The sequence below is a fragment of the Sebastes umbrosus genome, chromosome 3 (genome assembly GCF_015220745.1).
Source record: "Sebastes umbrosus isolate fSebUmb1 chromosome 3, fSebUmb1.pri, whole genome shotgun sequence".
NCBI classification, from domain to species: Eukaryota; Metazoa; Chordata; class Actinopteri; order Perciformes; family Sebastidae; genus Sebastes; species Sebastes umbrosus.
Genome location: NC_051271.1, coordinates 31,813,276 through 31,831,581, shown reverse-complemented (window position 1 = coordinate 31,831,581; position 18,306 = coordinate 31,813,276). Strand labels below are relative to the sequence as shown.

Here is an 18,306-nt window from a genome sequence, read left to right as displayed (position 1 = left end):
GGCTTTCCAGTGATATGGCATGTGTTTTTTTTAATCAAGTTGAATGTATTCTTGGTTTAATATCACTCCACGGCCATAATCTGTTCATTTTTTTTTTTTATTCTTTTCACACTGAAATGATCCTGTGGTCCACTACAGTTTGACATGCTGTAAAATAAAAAATAAAGTTCAAAAAGCCTAAATTGTAAGATTTTCTTTTAACCCTAAATAGGAAGTAAAATCACACAAAAAAAGTAATTGGAAGACTCTTTTTTTACTCGGTTCCCAGGAGGATATACTTCATGTCTCTGCAGCTCTTAATCTTTGGATGCGGTCAACAGCTCTCTGCGGCATTGTGGGGGTTTATTGCACGACTCAGTATTAACAAGGTTGAATTCATTTATAAACAAAACAGTTTGATATATTATTTCAGCAGTCTTTTTACTACACCAAGCCGGTCATCTGCGATCTGAGCATGCTCATGGAGTGAGCAAAGGAGGACAGAGGGTAGCTGATGGAGCTGGAGAAAGGTGGAGAAAGTGGATGTGCGTTCAGGCTGAAACCCAGAGCCGCAGTGGGTCCGGGTCCCTCGTGGTACAGGATGGGGACCCTGACAATCCTCTGGCTCGAGTGTGGCATGTGCGCAGCCTCGAGGTCCGCCGCGAGCTGTCTCTTCCACTTATTCCTCCGGTTCTGGAACCAGATCTTGACCTGAGTCTCTGTCAGCTGGAGAGACGCAGCCAGGCCGGCTCTCTCCGAGCTGCTCAGGTACCGTTTCAGGTCAAAGGTGGACTCCAGCTGGAACACCTGACTGCGGCTGAACACGGTCCGGGTCTTCTTCTTCCTGCTCGAGGACGCGTCTCGCTCCGACCGCGCGTCACCGTCAAACCCGGTGTGCGCGTCCTCGTTGTCGTCAGTCAGGTTGCTGCTGCTGTCAGCTGTTTTCCGGTCGGTTTCGTCGCTGCTCTCCGTTACCGGCTCGGATACGGCGGGAGAGCACCTGTCACTGGTCGAGACGGAGCAGCAGTGGTCGTCTGGACTTGTGTTATCTCTGGGACCTAAAGGGAGGAGAATAAATAGGAAACATGACTGACTTTCAAAAGCACAACTTTCTGCTATATTTTCGTGACACTTCCCCCTCTGTACTTCCATGTGATGAATGGTGCAATAATTCAGTCTATACCGGAATAAAGAAATAACAAAATGGCGAACCAGAAGATAATGACGGAAAGAAGTTTGAAGAGATGTGTTCACTTACTTATTAACAACTTTAAAATGAACTTGGATTTTTATGCCGTTTGTATTTAGTAGTTCATCCGTTACCAGAAAGTTGAGTGCGCATGGGCACAGCTAAGGTGTTTTGATTGGATTCCAAGGCAGCTTTATTTGTATAGCACATTTCATCAAAAAGGGCAATTCAAAGTGCTTTACATAAACATTCAAGAACATTGCGACAAAGTGCAAAAGAACATTAAGTCATAATTAAAACAGTTATAAAAGCATTAAAAACATTAAAGATTAGAAAATAAAAACAAGCTAAAAATAAAAGCTATGATAGAAGCTAAAATAGAGTATAACACACAAGAGTTAAAGCTCTAGTGCAGTATAAGATCATTATCTGGTTTAATAAAAGGCAGCAGCAAACAGGAAAGTTTGAAGCTTTGATTTAAAAGAACTCAGAGTTGGAGTTGGTCCTGCAGGTTTCTGGGAGCTTGTTCCAGATATTTGGTGCATAAAAACTGAACGCTGCTTGCATAACACATGATCCATGTGAGGAAGTTATCTCAGACCCGATTGTGATGCCGATAAAAGTACAATAAATAGATAAACAGTCCACCAAAGGAAATCCAACAAGATCTTTTCAGTTAAAGCCCACATAAGTCAGTGACTTGTTGGATATTGGTGGTGCTCCACTGGTGAACAACAAGGGTGGTGGTGGTATTGTAATTTTAGAAATCAAAGTATCTGACTGTGCACACCAAAGGGAGGGGCACTTTGTTTTGAATGTGAGGGGCACAAATGCCACCGAATGTGCGTAAAAAACGTCACGTTGACGTGCTTTTGGGGTTGTATTATTATGGGCATTTGTGCGTAATCCACGTGCGTAATCTTCATACCGAGACACTAATCTCTTGATGACAAGCAAGCAACCATGAATTATCCGTGTTGCGCTTTATGGTGATCAGACATGAACAACATCCCTAGTGGGTTTTGCAGATCGCCCGTGTAAATCTGTCGAAGATTTGCTGAATGTTGACATTAAACCAAGTAGCCTTTAAACGAGTTTGGATTTGATCTCAGGCATGGGTGAACGGAGAGAAGAGCTCTAGGCTCCAACAGTTTGGGCTCGACTCGCCTTCACTTTGTTGGTTTTATTTAATGAAGCGAGAAGCAACATGCGTCGCTTTCTATATGAACTCCATATGGAGCACCTTAATAAATTTACACCAATAAATAAATAAACGACCTAAAGGCGCGAATAATGCCATGAATCAATCAGTGATGCAAATAAAGGTGACCTAGAAGAACCGGACACCGTATGCAATAAACACTTACTGCTGTTCTTTTAGCTTCAACACCCATGAGATAATTCTGATACTCCATGCATTTCACTGTAAATTTTGTAGCAATTAATATAAACCTATAGTCCTTTAATAAAAACTTGAAAACTGCATACACCCCTGCTATCAGTATAGCTGCAACAAACAGCCTATTGTGTGTGTGTGTGTGTGTGTGTGTGTGTTATGTAGGCTAAAAATGCCCACAGCTTAATTTTTTTGCATTGTATTTTTTCGGGGAAATAATCTTCTATATTCTTAAAGGCGACTGTCTACTCACTCTGTGGTGTCTCCAAAGCTCTGAAGTGTAAGGCAGCTCCTCCGCGGTACCACTGCACCGGAGAGTCTCTGTACGGGCACCGGGCTGCGGAGCTGGAGCCATCCGGCGTCGGAGCGCTCTCGTCGGCGTGCTGAGAGTCCAGGACTCGGCCGGTGGCGGAGGAGGAGACCGTCTCCACATCCACAACAGCTTCATGTCCATTCCGCCCTTTGCCCAGCAGGTTCTCGATAAAAAACGACGACGCCCTCGATGAAGTAGGAGTCTGCTTGTCCGTTAGCTTCTCCTGCATGTTTTTTTTTTTCTTTCCCCTGATGTTAACTGTGCTTTTTTTTCACGAAAAACCGAGCGGATCCCGTGTTGCTTGTGCGTCAAGGCAGCAGAAACTCCCGAGCGGTCATTTCGAGCGTCGCTGCTTTTGCGCCTCGGTCGGATGTGGTGGAGACATGGCAGAGACGGGACGGGACGGGGATGTCCTCGGTGCCAGCAGGGAGGACAGGGACACGGGGACACGGAAGCAGTAGTAGGACAGAGAAACGTCAAGTCAAACGACGTCTAACGAACCGAGCGATTGGACGAGCACAATGGCAAATGGGGTTTTCCAAGGAAAGGAGAATTACTGTCTGTCTGCGTCAGCCGCTCTGCAGTGTGCGTGTGTGTGTGTGTGTTTGTGTGTGTGTGTGTTCACGTGCAGGCCCGTCCCCTCGAGGCCAGGAGGAGAAAACCTCTGTTCGTGGTATACAGCTCTCTCTCTTTATTTGGGTCAATTAGAGTGCATATCAAAATAAAGATCTGCCAGCAGCTCCGTCCACTCTGACATATAGGAAGACTCACAGTCTGCTATTAACCGGCAGGGAACGACAGTGTGGAGCCTGTCGACTTTAAGGGTTTCTGTGTGGTGTGTGTGTGTGTGTGTGTGTGTGTGTGTGTGCGCGCGCGCGCTGATATAACCTATTTGCTCCTTTATACCATTATAGAATGTAATCAAAACCCGAGGCAACCTGTTTTTTCCTCATTTTTAGGGGCCTCTAATGTATTATACAAAGTTTGGATAACCTTGACAGCATCCGAAGACGTTCACTTTCAGTTTCACTATATATATATATATATTTATTTTTTTTGAATGCATGTGCGTATTGAGCCACGCATGGCTTGGAAAAGGCACGTGAAACGCTGCGTCTTGGAGATGCGCCTGCTGTCTCACAGCTTTGCGTAATGGCTCAAATATTGGCGATAGATCTCTTTGTTTGCAGCTTTAATTATGTCTAAGTATCTCGAGATTGGCAGAATTGTGGCCTGCATGTAGCTGTTTCAGCGCAGGCTAATTATTTGAGGTCATTTTCTGCGTCATAGTTTCATGATGTTGCATAGCCTTAAAAAAAAAAAATCAGATTATTCGTAAATTAATATCAGTGCAAAACAGTAGTGGACCATTCGTTATTTATTGTCTTTAACTTGTTTTTCTTTTTTTTTTTAAATAAACATTTCCATTTTACTTGGTGCCTTTAGTTCCTCGGAAAATTCGCCACAAAGCAACAAATAAACTCCTTAAAAAGTCAAGTCCACGTAGACATAAACATCCAAATAAAGTTTCTTCATCTCCAAACTGCTCCATCAAGAGCCTACTGTGCAAACACAAACAAGTTCTCTCATTAAGACTAATATGTTTCAAGTGACTGCAGCCCTCATCGGACAGATTAAGATAAAATTATCACTATTAGATCATCTGAAACATTTAAATGAGTGCTGACGGCCGTCTTTACCCTTTTCACTGAAATGGCAAGACATTTGAGCTTTTATTTCCCTCAATGGAGTCAGCGGCGCTGACCTTTAACTCTCTCTCCTTCTCTTTCTCTCCTTCTCTCTCTCTCTCTCTCCTTCTCTCTCTCTCCTTCTCTGTCTCCCTCTCTCTCTCTCTCTCTCTCTCCCCCTCTCTTTCTCTCTCCCTCACTCTCTCTCTCTCTCCCTCCCTAAGGCCAGACTTACCCTTTGACAGAGGATCAGCGGTAATGTTGCTCTTCATCCTAACACTCGGAGCAGACAACAGTAACATGAGCTGTGTGTTGAAGAGCTGAGTCTTGCACCTGTCTTGTAATATCACTTGGCTGATGCGCCTTCTTTATTTCTCTCACAGACAGTTGCAGAAACTTTATTTGATGACTAGGCATTTTAACAATAATCCTCAGATCTGTCTGCTGTGAGATTTATGCAATATCTTTAAATTGCCATTCAATACAGAACTGTAATGTGTTGGGGAAAAAAACATCAGCAATTTCATCTGTAGTAAAATATAGGAAAACACACTAGAACATTTTTATACATACTTGCTTTTATATATACCAGTATATACTATACTGGTATATATATATAAGTACTTATACATACTTGCTTTTATAATCCAAAATTAATGTGGAAAAAAGACAATGGGAATAGGTGTATGCAGACATTTAATGTGATATAGCCAAATGAGTCTCTTTGAGGCTATACCTGTTAATAAATCACAAATATTCCCTAAATCACAGTAAAGCCTACCAGACATAGTTTTAGAAAAAATATATTAATATTCTAAAACTAAACTATGACTTTTCTGATTTATCACTCTCAGATCGTGTAATGTATTTAGGTTGGCTGAAATCATTTTCTAGTTATATTAAATTCCAGCAAATGATCTGACAGCCTTTCATGCTTAAAGGAGGTGTTCTGTGCTGCCGCTTGGTTTTTGTTTTTGTTTTTGGTTTGGTTTTAAATCTCTACATTTTATGGTCACATACTGTCGACTAACATCAGTGGCCCTCAGTCATGTTTCTTTATTAAGCAAACAGCACATTCTACTGCATTTCTCAGTTGGGCACCAATGATGGAAGAAGTACTCGTAAAAGTACCAATACCCAAATGTAAAAAATACTCCATTACAAGTAAAAGTCCTGCTTAAATCAAGTATTATCAGCAGAATGTACTTTAAGTACCAAAAGCAATAGCACACGTCCTGCAGAAAAAATGGCTCCTGTGACTGACACACATGACATAATTAATAAGCAGCAATTTACTGTTGTAGCTGGTAGAGGTGGAGCTAGTTTTAATTACAAAGTTCAGTAGTTTAGTCCAGTGGTTCCTAACCTACAGGATCCTAGATCTAGGTCAGGCCCCCTCCAAGGGGACACAAATCTGAGGGGTCGTGAGAAAATACTACGTTCAACTGCACAAATTTGTATTAATTTTTTTTTGCACTTTTCTCTAATCTTTGCTGTTTTTGTGACATGGTGGATCATTTTTCCTTTTGGGGGCCTCAAACTACAATTTAAATGAAACCATCTGAGAAGTTTGGAGGGGAAATGTCTCTTAGAAATCACAACATGACAAGAACTTTTTGCACGGGGCTTAGGAGCCAGAAAGGACTGAAACAACTGTTTTAATCTCTGACGATACAGTGTCTTCTACGAGCTTTTATAGGCTGGTGTTTTTTATTTACAATCTCAATCTTCAAAATAGCTGTCACATGAATGAACTGAAGTTAAAAGGAGTGTGTGGTGGAGTAAAAGTAAAGCAGCATAAAATGGAAATACTCGAGTAAAGTACAAGTACCTCAAAATTTAGTACAGCACTCGATCAAATGTACCAACTCTTTGATGGCGTTTCTTTAAAAGCAGATATGTTTGTGTGTCAAAACTGCACATTAGATCAGGTTTCTCTGTGTACACCAGGCCGTCTGAACGATGTGGCACCCCGGCCAGCGCCCCCTGCTCTGGGGGCCGACAGCCCAGACCCAGAGGCCCCTCTCTCACTTCTCTCTCTCCTCTCTCTCATCCTCCTCTGATCCTTATCCAGCCTGGCGTGCCCTTTGCTTCGTATGACCTGCTGGCCTGCTCCACAGCCACAGCCCCCTCCATGCCACCGCAGCTCTGAAGTACAGTTTTCACCACACAGAATCACATCACCCTCGTGCGTGTGCTCCGGGAGACAGCTGCATCAAATTGAGCATGTTTCTCCAGTTGGCGGCGGTGAGTGTTTTCCAGCCCTCGGTGCAGCCAGGCCTGCGAGCGGCAAAACACAGTGGTGCAGTTTGTGTTATTATCATCCAAGAGAAAATAGAAGTCCTCTGTGAGGTGGCCAAATTGCATGTTTTTTTGAAAGGCAAATTGACTGTACATAATGCACATGATATGCTTTGAAAATCTTGTGCATGAACAAACATTTTCCAGGACTGTACCCATTCCATTTTGTTCTGTTCAGATGAACTTTTGTTTGAAAAGAGTGAGACCTTAAAGAAGTGAAGATGCTTACATTTCTATTGACAGCATTTCATATGAAATACAGCACATTCTTTAAGACATTTGATCAGTATTAACCAGCCGTGTTTCCTCTACAGGCTCTCCTGGTTTTAATTTTTAAATGACCCAGGTCTGATCACCATTTTATAGCAGCCATTACTCCCTCAAGTGTGACTTTAATGGCTTTGGAGTCTACCACTCTCAGTAGGGGTTTACAGTCAATGAAAGTGGAGACAGTTTGACCTAGTTCATTACACTGGAGGCAGTGAGACAGGAAGGCACGTATCTCCTCTGGGGCATTTCACAGCTCTCTTTACATTAAGAGGCCTTCATAGTGACTCAGTGAAGTATAGTGACCTCAGCTGACTTGTATTTGAGGCGACGCACACTCTCTCACACATGTATGACTATAAACATATAGTAAAACACATAGACATTTACGTACAATTCTTTTATTTGTTTCTGCAATGAGAGAATTGTGGCACAAACAAATACACATTAATGAAGTTGGCTGAATTGAACCACTGAGACTTGTAACATTCACGCAGATCTGAGAGCTGCTACTGCACCTATTGACAGACACTTGTCTTGGGTTTGTGAGAATGCCCTCTAATGGTCAACAGAGTGCAGTGCACTTTAGGCTCATATTAATTTCCAGCAGTTATTAATCATCAGGGCAGTTAATGCATAAGCCCTTACTATTCCACCCTCTTTCTTTAGAGGGGTAGGTCCGAGGCTAGATGAAAAAATCAACACTACATGCCACATAAAAGTGATGTGTATCATGTGAAAGCTGGGAACCTGAAGATAAATTTGAGGCGCAGTTCAGTACTGTGTGCCAAGTTGTTCTAGTCATAAATCAGAAATAAAATAATAATGAATTAATTAAAATAAATTGTAAAAGTTTATAAGGGCTTGGAACATCATGATAGATTATATGGTGGCCATTCCCATGTTCTATTATGTCTCATTAGTTGTTGCAGCAGTTTTTGGGTTGATACCATTTGTAACACAGATTTAGTGCTAAATATAACCATTTTTTACCATTCGAGAATTGATAAAAAATAATCAATAATTCCTCCAAAATACCACATTAAGACACCAAGACCTCGAGGAACACCATAGAAAAAGCCATGCTGTGATTTGGGATCAAAAACTTTTGACATTTGGAGATTTCTGCAAGAATTGCATTTTTCGGTGATTGGATGGCGAGCGCTTCTGTTCCGGAAACTGCTCAGAAACCCCCTTATTGTCAATCTAGCTAGGAAAGCCATCCATCCCCTGAATGCTCTAGGTCTGTAGTTTGTGGTTAGAAAGTTTCACGAGGCTGTGATTATCCTAGAGGTCACCACAGGTCATTTTATACAATGAGGTTGAGTTTCAAAAAATGGTCTTACTACATGAAATGGCTACTATGGGGACTAACGTCATCAGCTCATTTGATCCACAAGAGTCTCAGCTTTACAGTGATACCCAATTTACTCAATTCCAAGACTGTTTAGGGACCCCAGTATGCAGAAATATTCAACCACACCATTTTAGAACAGGCAAAAATAACACATTTATACTGCATTAAAAAAACTGCATGGTTTTTGCCCAAACTGCATGTGATTATCATAAAGTGGGCATGTCTGTAAAGGGGAGACTCGTGGGTACCCATATAACCCATTTTCATTCACATATTTTGAGGTTAAAGGTCAAGAGACCCCTGTGAAAATGGCCATACCAGTTTTTCCTCACCAATATTTAGCCTAACTTTATAGCGTTATTTAGCATTCCCAAAAAGCTAGCATGACATGGTTGGTACCAATGGATTCCTTACATTTTCTAGCTTTATGTGATACAGTGTCTTCACTCTGGCTTTCAAAACTGAGCCTGCTACAACCTCTGAAAGACAGAATAGCCGCCAGGCCCACCTACGGGAATGTTAAAGGGGATAAACCGCCTTGAACCATGCTGGTTAGAAAGAAGCCAAAACGGCCTTCTTTCAGTAATTCCATAAACTGTCATTACTCTCAGATCATATTCTGCTGGCAAGCTGGACGTTGAGCAGAGCAGATTGTGTCACTAATTCAGAACTGTAATAAAAAAAATATGGATTCTCCTATCTCTATAAATCCACAAAATTGTGATTTGTCTACCAGTATTTATATTTATATAATTGATATCTATAATTTTAGCCCGTTGAATAGAAGAGGCCTTTTCATCTGTACTCGCTATTCAGGATCTTGCCGAATCTTTCAGCATTCTAACAAAATCTCATTGCATACTTGCTTTCCTTAACCGGCAAGCCAGCTTAGCCGGATCATGCTAGCTCTGGCATTAATAATTCACTGTACATAATAAGTTGATGCTGCAGAGTTTGTTCTCATTGATAGTATTAGCCGAGGTGAGCATTCTTGGCCAGACTTAGTGACGCCAGCAGACCAGCATAAAGTGGGCTTTAATTGCCCATAATCTCTGCCGTTCTCTTTCCTCCCAGTGCAAGTCAACAGCATATAGCCTACAAATGCCAGACCTTAGCGAGGCATTTTTAGCTCCATATCAGCGCAAGCCTCACAACAAGGAATGCTTGGAAGAGATTTTCGACTCAGAACTCAAAGGACTTTAGAGGGTTTTGGGATTTTTCCTCTCACTCTTGCTGTATTGGGATTTCAAGTCAGCACACTCGTATTTGTATCCAAGAGCTTTACACCTCGGGCACATTGTCTTCTTTAACTGATGTAGCCGCACCTGAAAAACACTTCTACTAAGGAAAAAACTAGGGCTGTCGAAGTTAACGCGATAACAACACATTGCAAATTCGTTTTAACGCCACTAAATTCTTTAACGCACTAATGCAACTTTCAATTTTTAGGTTGTAGCGGGTTCAGTTTTAAAACTACAGCGAAGATACTGGCATCATATGAAACTAAAAAACCTCAGGAATCCATTGGTACCAACCATGTCATACTTGGGCTAAATAACGCTCCATAATGCTAAATTTTGGTGAGGAAAAATTGGCATGGCCATTTTCAAAGGGGTCCCTTAACCTCTGACCTCAAGATATGTGAATGTAAATGGGTTCTATGGGTACCCACGAGTCTCCCCTTTACAGACATGCCCACTTTATGATAATCACATGCAGTTTGGGGCAAGTCATAGTCAAGTCAGCACACTGACACACTGACAGCTGTTGTTGCCTGTTGGGCTGCAGTTTGCCATGTTATGATTTGAGCATATATTTTATTCTAAATGCAGTACCTGTGAGGGTTTCTGGACAATATTTGTCATTGTTTTGTGTTGTTAATTGATTTCCAATAATAAATATATGCATACATTTGCATAAAGAATTTTTGTCCACTCCCATGTTAAGAGTATTAAAAACTTAACAAATTTCCCTTTAAGGTACATTTTAAAAAAAAAATGTTTGATTAGTTTGCAAATTATCACAATTAACTATGGACAATCATGCAATGAATCAAGATTAAATATTCTAATCGATTGACAGCCCAAGAAAAACCACATAAAAAAACAGCATACCGTAGATTCTCTCCTTCTAAGAAATGCCGCTTTCCTTCCACATCTGTTTCTCTGTCTCTGATGTGCATGTTTATCTCTTCCATTATTAAGAATGCATTCAGAGCCTGCTGTAACCTAGTTTCCTGATCATTCTGCCTCATGTATTTGTGTCAGTGGGCCACTCATTTGAAGAATGCACAGTTTGTTTTATGAATAGTACAATACATCTAAACATTGTCAGCCTTCATGTAGCATAATGTCATTTGAATGGAAGGGTCAGACCTTTTTTATCTCCAGTCAAATGTTCAAGTTCAAGGATTTTGACCACAGGTCCTTTTATTCCACACACATTGGATTACATCGGTAGGCAACGGCGGAAGTACATCATATCAAATGATGTCCAAATGAGTTTTATGGGAAAGAAAAAATGGTTATTACAACTAAGCTGGACTGATGCACCTGACTGTGCTCCAAACTCACTGCAGAATGATAAAGGAAAGAGTCTAACGTGTTTTCTTTTTCTTTGACAAAATATAACATAAATACATAACAACATGAATAATCTTATTCATTCATTCGTGTATACTTATTCTGATAGTCCTGACAAAAATCCAGCATAATGTTAAAACTACAAATCATGATCATTCAAAATTCAAACGGGCCTAATTTGTATATAGGCTATACATCCATTCTCTTATGTTCATTTTGCAGGTAATGATTTCAGATGCAGTGGTATAGTTGCACGAACTCAGTTTTAATATAAATCTGTCAGGTTAAATACAAATTAATCCAGACACAAATGTCCTCTATAATGAATATCACTGTGTATCAAAATCATAAAATCCAGTTCAAATGTAAAATACCCTATTATTATAATTCACATCATTGTATTGTTAAAGGTCTAAATTGAATTTGTGCACAAAAAGAAAGTCTATTAAAAAAGGTGGTCCAGGTCTGAGTTTAGCTCCAATCCCTGGTTAAAACCCGAGACCACCACTGCCAACTCCTCCACTTATAAGGCCTTATGTGTCTGAAGGATTTCTAACGGGAATGTCCGTTTGTTTAACCTCTTTACGGTACGTTAACCCCTGTCAGGACGCACTCGTCAGCCCAGTACAAAGGGGCTGAAGAGCTGGGACCTTTTTCCCCTCGGTCGACCCTGTGCTCCCATCCAACCTGCTTTCCTCAAAAGCTCCCAGTCCATTCACAAAGATTATTTTAAAAATAAGGGAAACGAAAAGCAAAAAAACATCACATGGTTATAAACTCAGAAAAATAAGTATCACACACTTTTTTCTTTAGAATTTCATTTTCGTTATAGGAACATAAATTGATGTTATTGATGTAATAAATGATGCCTCCAAGAAGTGAATTGTCCCTCTCCGCCCTGCAGGACCTGTAGCTGCACCCTGTTTCTCTCTCTCTGGTCACACTGTAAACAATTGTTGTTAATTGACAGCAGGATTTCAACAGTATTAACCAGTTATTGCTAAAAACAGTGCTTTACTGTTAATACAAAAGAAAACCTGTTAAATTAACTGAACTATAATGCATTCTTAAAAAACATCACTTTACTGCTGATCAACTGTCTAAAGTATCATCAGTAACAGTTTCATGTAGTATTTTTTTATTTCTGGGACCTGATCTGCACATGTGAGGCTTGTACATTGTACATGATTGTAAGATCAGTGAATTAGCTCTGTGATGTTCTTCACTCACATGTTGTTATGGTTTGCATTCTGTGCTTGTAGCCAGCTAGAGACAGACATTTTTGGGAAAAGTGTCAACAAGTCTATTATAGCCTTTTTCCTAACAAGTGCCTTTAATTACATTTAGTGTGACTATTCCTATGTCTGTAACCTGCCAAGTCTATTCATCTAGGCAACAAAATAATGTTTATTAAAATATATGTAAAAAATAAATAGTGCATTAAAACAAATCAGTACAATAATGTAAAAGAAAGGTGAAAAACAGCTATATAATGTATCTTTAAACAGTAAATTAACTGTAAAATACTGTGAAATAAATTAAAAAAAAAACAGTTCAAACTGTATTTTTCATTAACAGTACAAAGCTGTAAATGTCAGCGACAGTATAATAATGTTAATTTTACAGTAACATAAAGGCAACCCAGCTGCCAGTTCTTTACTGTTATTTTACTGGGAAATTCTTAACAGTGCAGGAGGACCATGCTAATGCCTTCTATAATCGTAGGTGTAATATTTCTTCATAATTTCTTACCATAGTTGAAAACACGTGGCTGTGGGGACTTGCTGACCTCCTGTAATAAGCTTATGGCAAAATAGATCCGTGTGCGTAAAAGGAGCCAAGACCTGCTCATAGTGTTCATTCAACCAGGCTTTGAAATAAAGAAGCTGGTCATATGGCAGATCGAAAAAAGAGAACTAAGTGTTCAGTCAGACTTTGGCACGAGTCCAAGCGCAAACAAATCAAACCAGTGACACCCTGATGGATGCAGCTCATGACCGCAGAGAGACCGAATAACTAAAACACACTATATAAACGCTTTTTACGCACATTTTGGAAAACGATCTTGACCTTGTTAGAGGTTGTTCTGTTAATTGTCCTGTAATGCGGTCTGCAGGACAGATAATAATGTACACTTTTTAAGTGCACTTTCATAGACTAAGCTACTGGAGTCACCCTGCACTATAATCATTTTTAACAGTCTCTTCTGCACTATATTCACTTTTTTAATAGTCGTGTATCACAGCTGTTACCCTGCACTATATTCAGTTTGAACAGTTTTCTTCATCTTGTATTTTTATATCTGATATATTTTTTTGTTTTTTGCACTACTAACTTTTTTACTGCCTTTTTACTAACATGTTTTGCACTATGGAACTGTGATGCTGGAAACTTGAATTTCCCTCGGGATCAATAAAGTTACTATCTATCTATCTATCTATCTATCTATCAAGCTATCAATCTATCTATCTATGCTTTGAAATCTCTCTCGCCCCACTCGACTACTAGCACAGCTGGAAAAGATCTGAAATATGGCCGACTATTAACTGATATTCTACAGTAAATATCTCAGGAAAGAACTTGGGAGTTTCGGTGCTTTTCCATGAGGTGTGTTGGTTACAGAAATTGGGTCCAGTTGTTTTTTTTTTGTTGTTTTTTTAAAGCAAGATTTACCAACAGCTGCCCCCCCCCCACCCCCCCCCCCCCCCTCTGTCAGTTTGTTTAACCAGCCTCGCGCCCTGCGGCCGCTTGCAGCAGTTCAGCTGGTGTTATGTTCAATGATTATTAGTTTTAGTATAATCGGTGCTACCGCAGCATCTCTTTCTCTCTCTAAACTCATGTCATGCTCAGATGAGCACCTATCACGTTAAACGATCGCGTGAGAAAGAAAGGGAGGGCACGAGAAGGGGACGGGCTCGAGCGCGTGAAGTGTAGGCCCGCTGTCAATGAGCTCGAGCGGAGGAAATTGGGATGGTGCGTGCATGAAGCAGACGATCAGAGCATCACCATACTGTGATGAAATGACTTCTTTCAGCAAAGAGAGTCCTACAGACTCCACTTACATATACACGCATAGCGCAGGAGGAGATCACAGAGTTTATTCAGCTCATTCAGGATACAGAAGCATATTTACTTTTTTTTGTGTGAATGTTTGGTAGACATATTTGCGTTTTTACCAGACATATTGAAATGAAGATTTTTTTTCTAAACAAATTTAAATCAATAATTTAATTTAATTGTAACTATTTCGATAGTTGCCTATTTCAGAATCAGATTTATTTGCCAGATACATAATAATTTGACTCAGAAAAAAAACAAAAAATAGTAATAATTATTAAAAATAATATTGCTATAGGGACAAGGACAACAAAGCTGGACAAATAAAGGTATAGACAGGACTGAGTGGTCCTGAAATAGGTGTATTTATGAATATTATACAAATATATATATATATATATAAAAAGAACCAATGACCAACAAGAAAATAAGAAATAAAAAAAAAAACATATATGTACAAGTTTAGTTTTACTGCTCAGATGTGACGTGTCCATGCAAATACAAACATAAATTACATGACACGGTTCTATAGCTCCTGTAACATTTATTCATGTTGGAATGGCTGTCCTTTTCATGCAAAAAAATTGAGGAAAAAATAATACATCTTATCAACAAATGACTAGTGAAAAAGAACTATAATAATCACAATGCTGTGATTCACAATTTGTTTTACTTCTTTTTTTTGATACGTGAAATTCTACAAAAAAATATACTACACAAAATATAATGCAGAGTAGGCAATGTCTTTCAGTTGATTATTGTCAATTTTTGTGTAATGCAAAAAATACTATATAAGTTTCCACATTTTCAGTAGTGGTGCTTACTGATGTGTAGTGATTATGTTTCCCTCTCAATTGTTTATGTGTTTCTTTCCATTTGACTGGGCTTAATTTGATCTCAGTTGAACTTCTGCTGCTGACACTGTTGAGAGGTGAGAGCATAGAAGCTGACATGTGAAATTAAACAAAGGATGAAGCTCTTAGCAACTTAACTCAGTATGTTAATGACTCTCAGAAGAGCTTTAGACTCTGGTTAATGTGTCGACACACAGTGTGAACACTTCCAGCCAACCCTTCAGCAGTATGACAACTATCATGTGAGTGTGAAAATATGTCAGTTCAGCATCAAATTATGGTGTTTACATGGCCTGTGTCTTAACGCAAAAATACCCTCACACATGTTGTATTTTCATTTATTTGTATAGAAGAAATAGTAAAAGATAAAAGATAGTTCATAAAACAACTTAACAATAAAGTAAAAATACCAATTAAGCAAAATATAAATGATTTACATCATGGTACGACAAATAAAAAACAAAATACAGTAGAAAATGCAGCCTGTACAGGGCATCCAATTGGTTTACTCAAGTGTTCGTATTAAATGACTTTTATCATTAATAAATGGGGAAAAAGTGAAAAGCAACCTTGTAACCAACAACAAAAATGAAGAAAAGAAATTGAGAACTGCAAATGTATAAATGAAAAAATAGTGAAAAGTCAATCCCAGGTCTCCCCTGCTTCATTATTTACAGTAACGTTATGAAAAGTAATGTAATGTTAAGTATAATATGCATGCTACAACAACTTGAAAACAACAGTATTATTTTTCTTTACAATAATTGTGTGTGTTTGGTGTTAATATAAAACATTTCATGATGAATAAAGTCTTTGGCAGTCTAATCTTAGGATTTTAGGCAAATGTGTAACAGAATATCTCCTATGATCAATAAATGATTGAACTAAAAAAATCCTGAAAGTAAAAAAAAGCTTTACCTTTACCTTCCTTGTTCTTTTGAAAGATCGTATATGGCATTCTTGGAGTAGCTGATATAAGAGCAACATTATGATAACATTATTATATCTTTATTGTCACTATACTCAGGTGCAGTGAAGTTTCTCAGGGTTTTCTCATTGTAGTTAAGAATAAAAAAACATAAATAAAAGCAGTGATAAAAACAGTATTAGCAGCAAAAAGATAGAACGCGTTAACTTAAATTTCATTTTACACATTTACAAATTTACAAAGCTACAAATTTACAGAGGTAGATGTTAATAAATAGATGTTAAAATTTTTTTTTATAATAATTTGTAATAATTTGTTGTCTGTGGCTGCAGTCTTTAAAGGTCGAGGTGTGTGTGTGACAATCTTTAATGTGATTCCTTTTTCTAACTATTATAGAGCAAATACAGAACAGTCCAGACAACACTGACATGCAGAGAGGCTCAAAGAAAAAGCAGCTTTCAGATATTAAAGAAGGGGAGAAGAGGAGAGAGGTCGGGGTAGAAGAAGAAACTGAAGGAGGGGGGAGAGGAGATTTGAGCAAAGAGTGAAGGAAAGCCGGGATGGCTAACCTAACCTGAAGCGACATAAAAGAGTAAAGAGCCTGTGTGTGTGTGTGTGAGCTTGCATGTGTATGTATAAGCGTGTGTGTGTGTGCGTGTGTGCGTTAGTGCGACACCAGGCTGCACTCTGTTTTCTTCAGTCTTGTCACGCAACGTTCCTCGAAGCCCCGCCCTTCTTCCACTACTACACTTCCTGAGTGTGTGTGGAGTCCTTCTGACCTACCAACCAACTCACACACACACACATATCTGAGAAATGGCCTATTTTCAATGACTCTATCGTGTCCATACTCGTAGTTTGCAGTGGCTGGGGGATGTTCAGGCCCTTTAATGTGCCGTCAATGAATTAGTGAACACAGGGATCACCTTAATCTGACCCTCCCCCTCCTCATGAGCTAAGTCCCCCATGTGGGCACACAATACCGTTGATGCAAGATACATGCCCCTAATCTCCGTCACAACCTAATGGGGGTATTTGCAGTGTGGATCACCAGTGAGATGCTACATGACAAGGACACTGGAATCAAAGGGCTGCGTCAGTCCGATCGAGTGTCGGCGGTGAAAAGGCATTCCTTATTCCCGTAACTCCATACATGACATTTGAGACAAAAGTGATGAAGAAACGGAGTGGGTTATACATGAATTTATTATCCTTTATCTCTGAAAAACATAAGAAGTTTTTCGTTCAGAACTGTCTTCAAGTGTCTAAATCAAGTCCAGCTGCTTTCGACTCAGTACTTCTTGATAGATCACGATGACCGAGAATCTTCACATACAGCATATCCTTTATCTCAGGGGTTCTCAAACTTTATGGGGCCAGGGAACCCTTACAGGGGAGAACATTTCCCGAGGACCCCCTCTAAGGATGCACCGATCCCACTTTTTCAGTTCCGATACTGATAGCGATACCTGGGCTTGGGGTACTGGCCGATACTGAGTACTGATCCGGTACTACTCAATAAACTGTATGCCTCACTGTGTAAATATATTTAGTGAATTGTTATTTATTATTAAAATAATAAATCGTACACCAGCAACTTGGTAAAAACAATCTTCAAAATTAACAGGAATTGCAATTCAGATATAAATATTTTTTAATGCAGCAACAAATTGGTCAAAACTTAAACAGGAATACAAATTCCAGTATACAGTATAAATAGAATTAAATTTAATAGGTTGGCTCCATTGTCACTTGACTTGTTATTTGAGTCAGTAGCAGCCCGATATGCAATCCAGTATCTGTATTGGCGCATCTCTAACCCTCTCATGATCGTAACACCGATTAAGCATAATGCTTAATACCATTTGTACTCTTAGACGCCGTTGGAACTATAGGTATTCTAAAACTTTTCAACCTAAATACTTCAGATCTGTTTCATAGTGATAAACAAAAACACATTTCAATTGGAATTATGTCAAGATAGTATCACTTTTATACCTTTTAAACTGGGGGGAGATTTTATTCAAATTGCATTTGGACTCAACTTGACAGCATTTTTTGCCTACATTTCAAGTAAAATGAACAGTAGACTGGCATAGTCCTATAAATCCAGATATTTAAACTTAACAGTCTAAAACTGACTTTCAGTTAGTGCTTCAACTTAAAAAAAAATAATGAACTTATTACTGTGTGTCACAATCATATCAGTTTATATTGGCCCAAATCTAACGTGGGTGGTAGTATTGGACCCCACTTTGAGAATCACTGCTTAATCTCCCAACACTAAGAATATGTTGAAACATTTCAGCCAAAAATCACAATGCTTCTGCCAAGGAAATTAGGTTTGTGTCCAGCTAGTTTGTCGTTCACAGGAAGCGAAGCCTTTCTAGGCTTA

The 18,306-nt window shown here is 39.3% G+C and overlaps 1 protein-coding gene across 1 annotated transcript; it reads right to left on the bottom strand.

Moving 5' to 3' along the window:
* Positions 1–3,412, bottom strand: hmx1 (H6 family homeobox 1). Its single transcript, XM_037765664.1, has 2 exons — positions 2,818–3,412; positions 1–1,037 (listed from the first exon to the last, which is right to left on the bottom strand). The coding sequence occupies exons 1-2, from the start codon at positions 3,104–3,106 to the stop codon at positions 424–426; spliced, it is 903 nt and encodes a 300-aa protein (XP_037621592.1). The 5' UTR covers positions 3,107–3,412; the 3' UTR covers positions 1–423.
* Between the last annotated feature and the right edge of the window lie 14,894 nt (positions 3,413–18,306).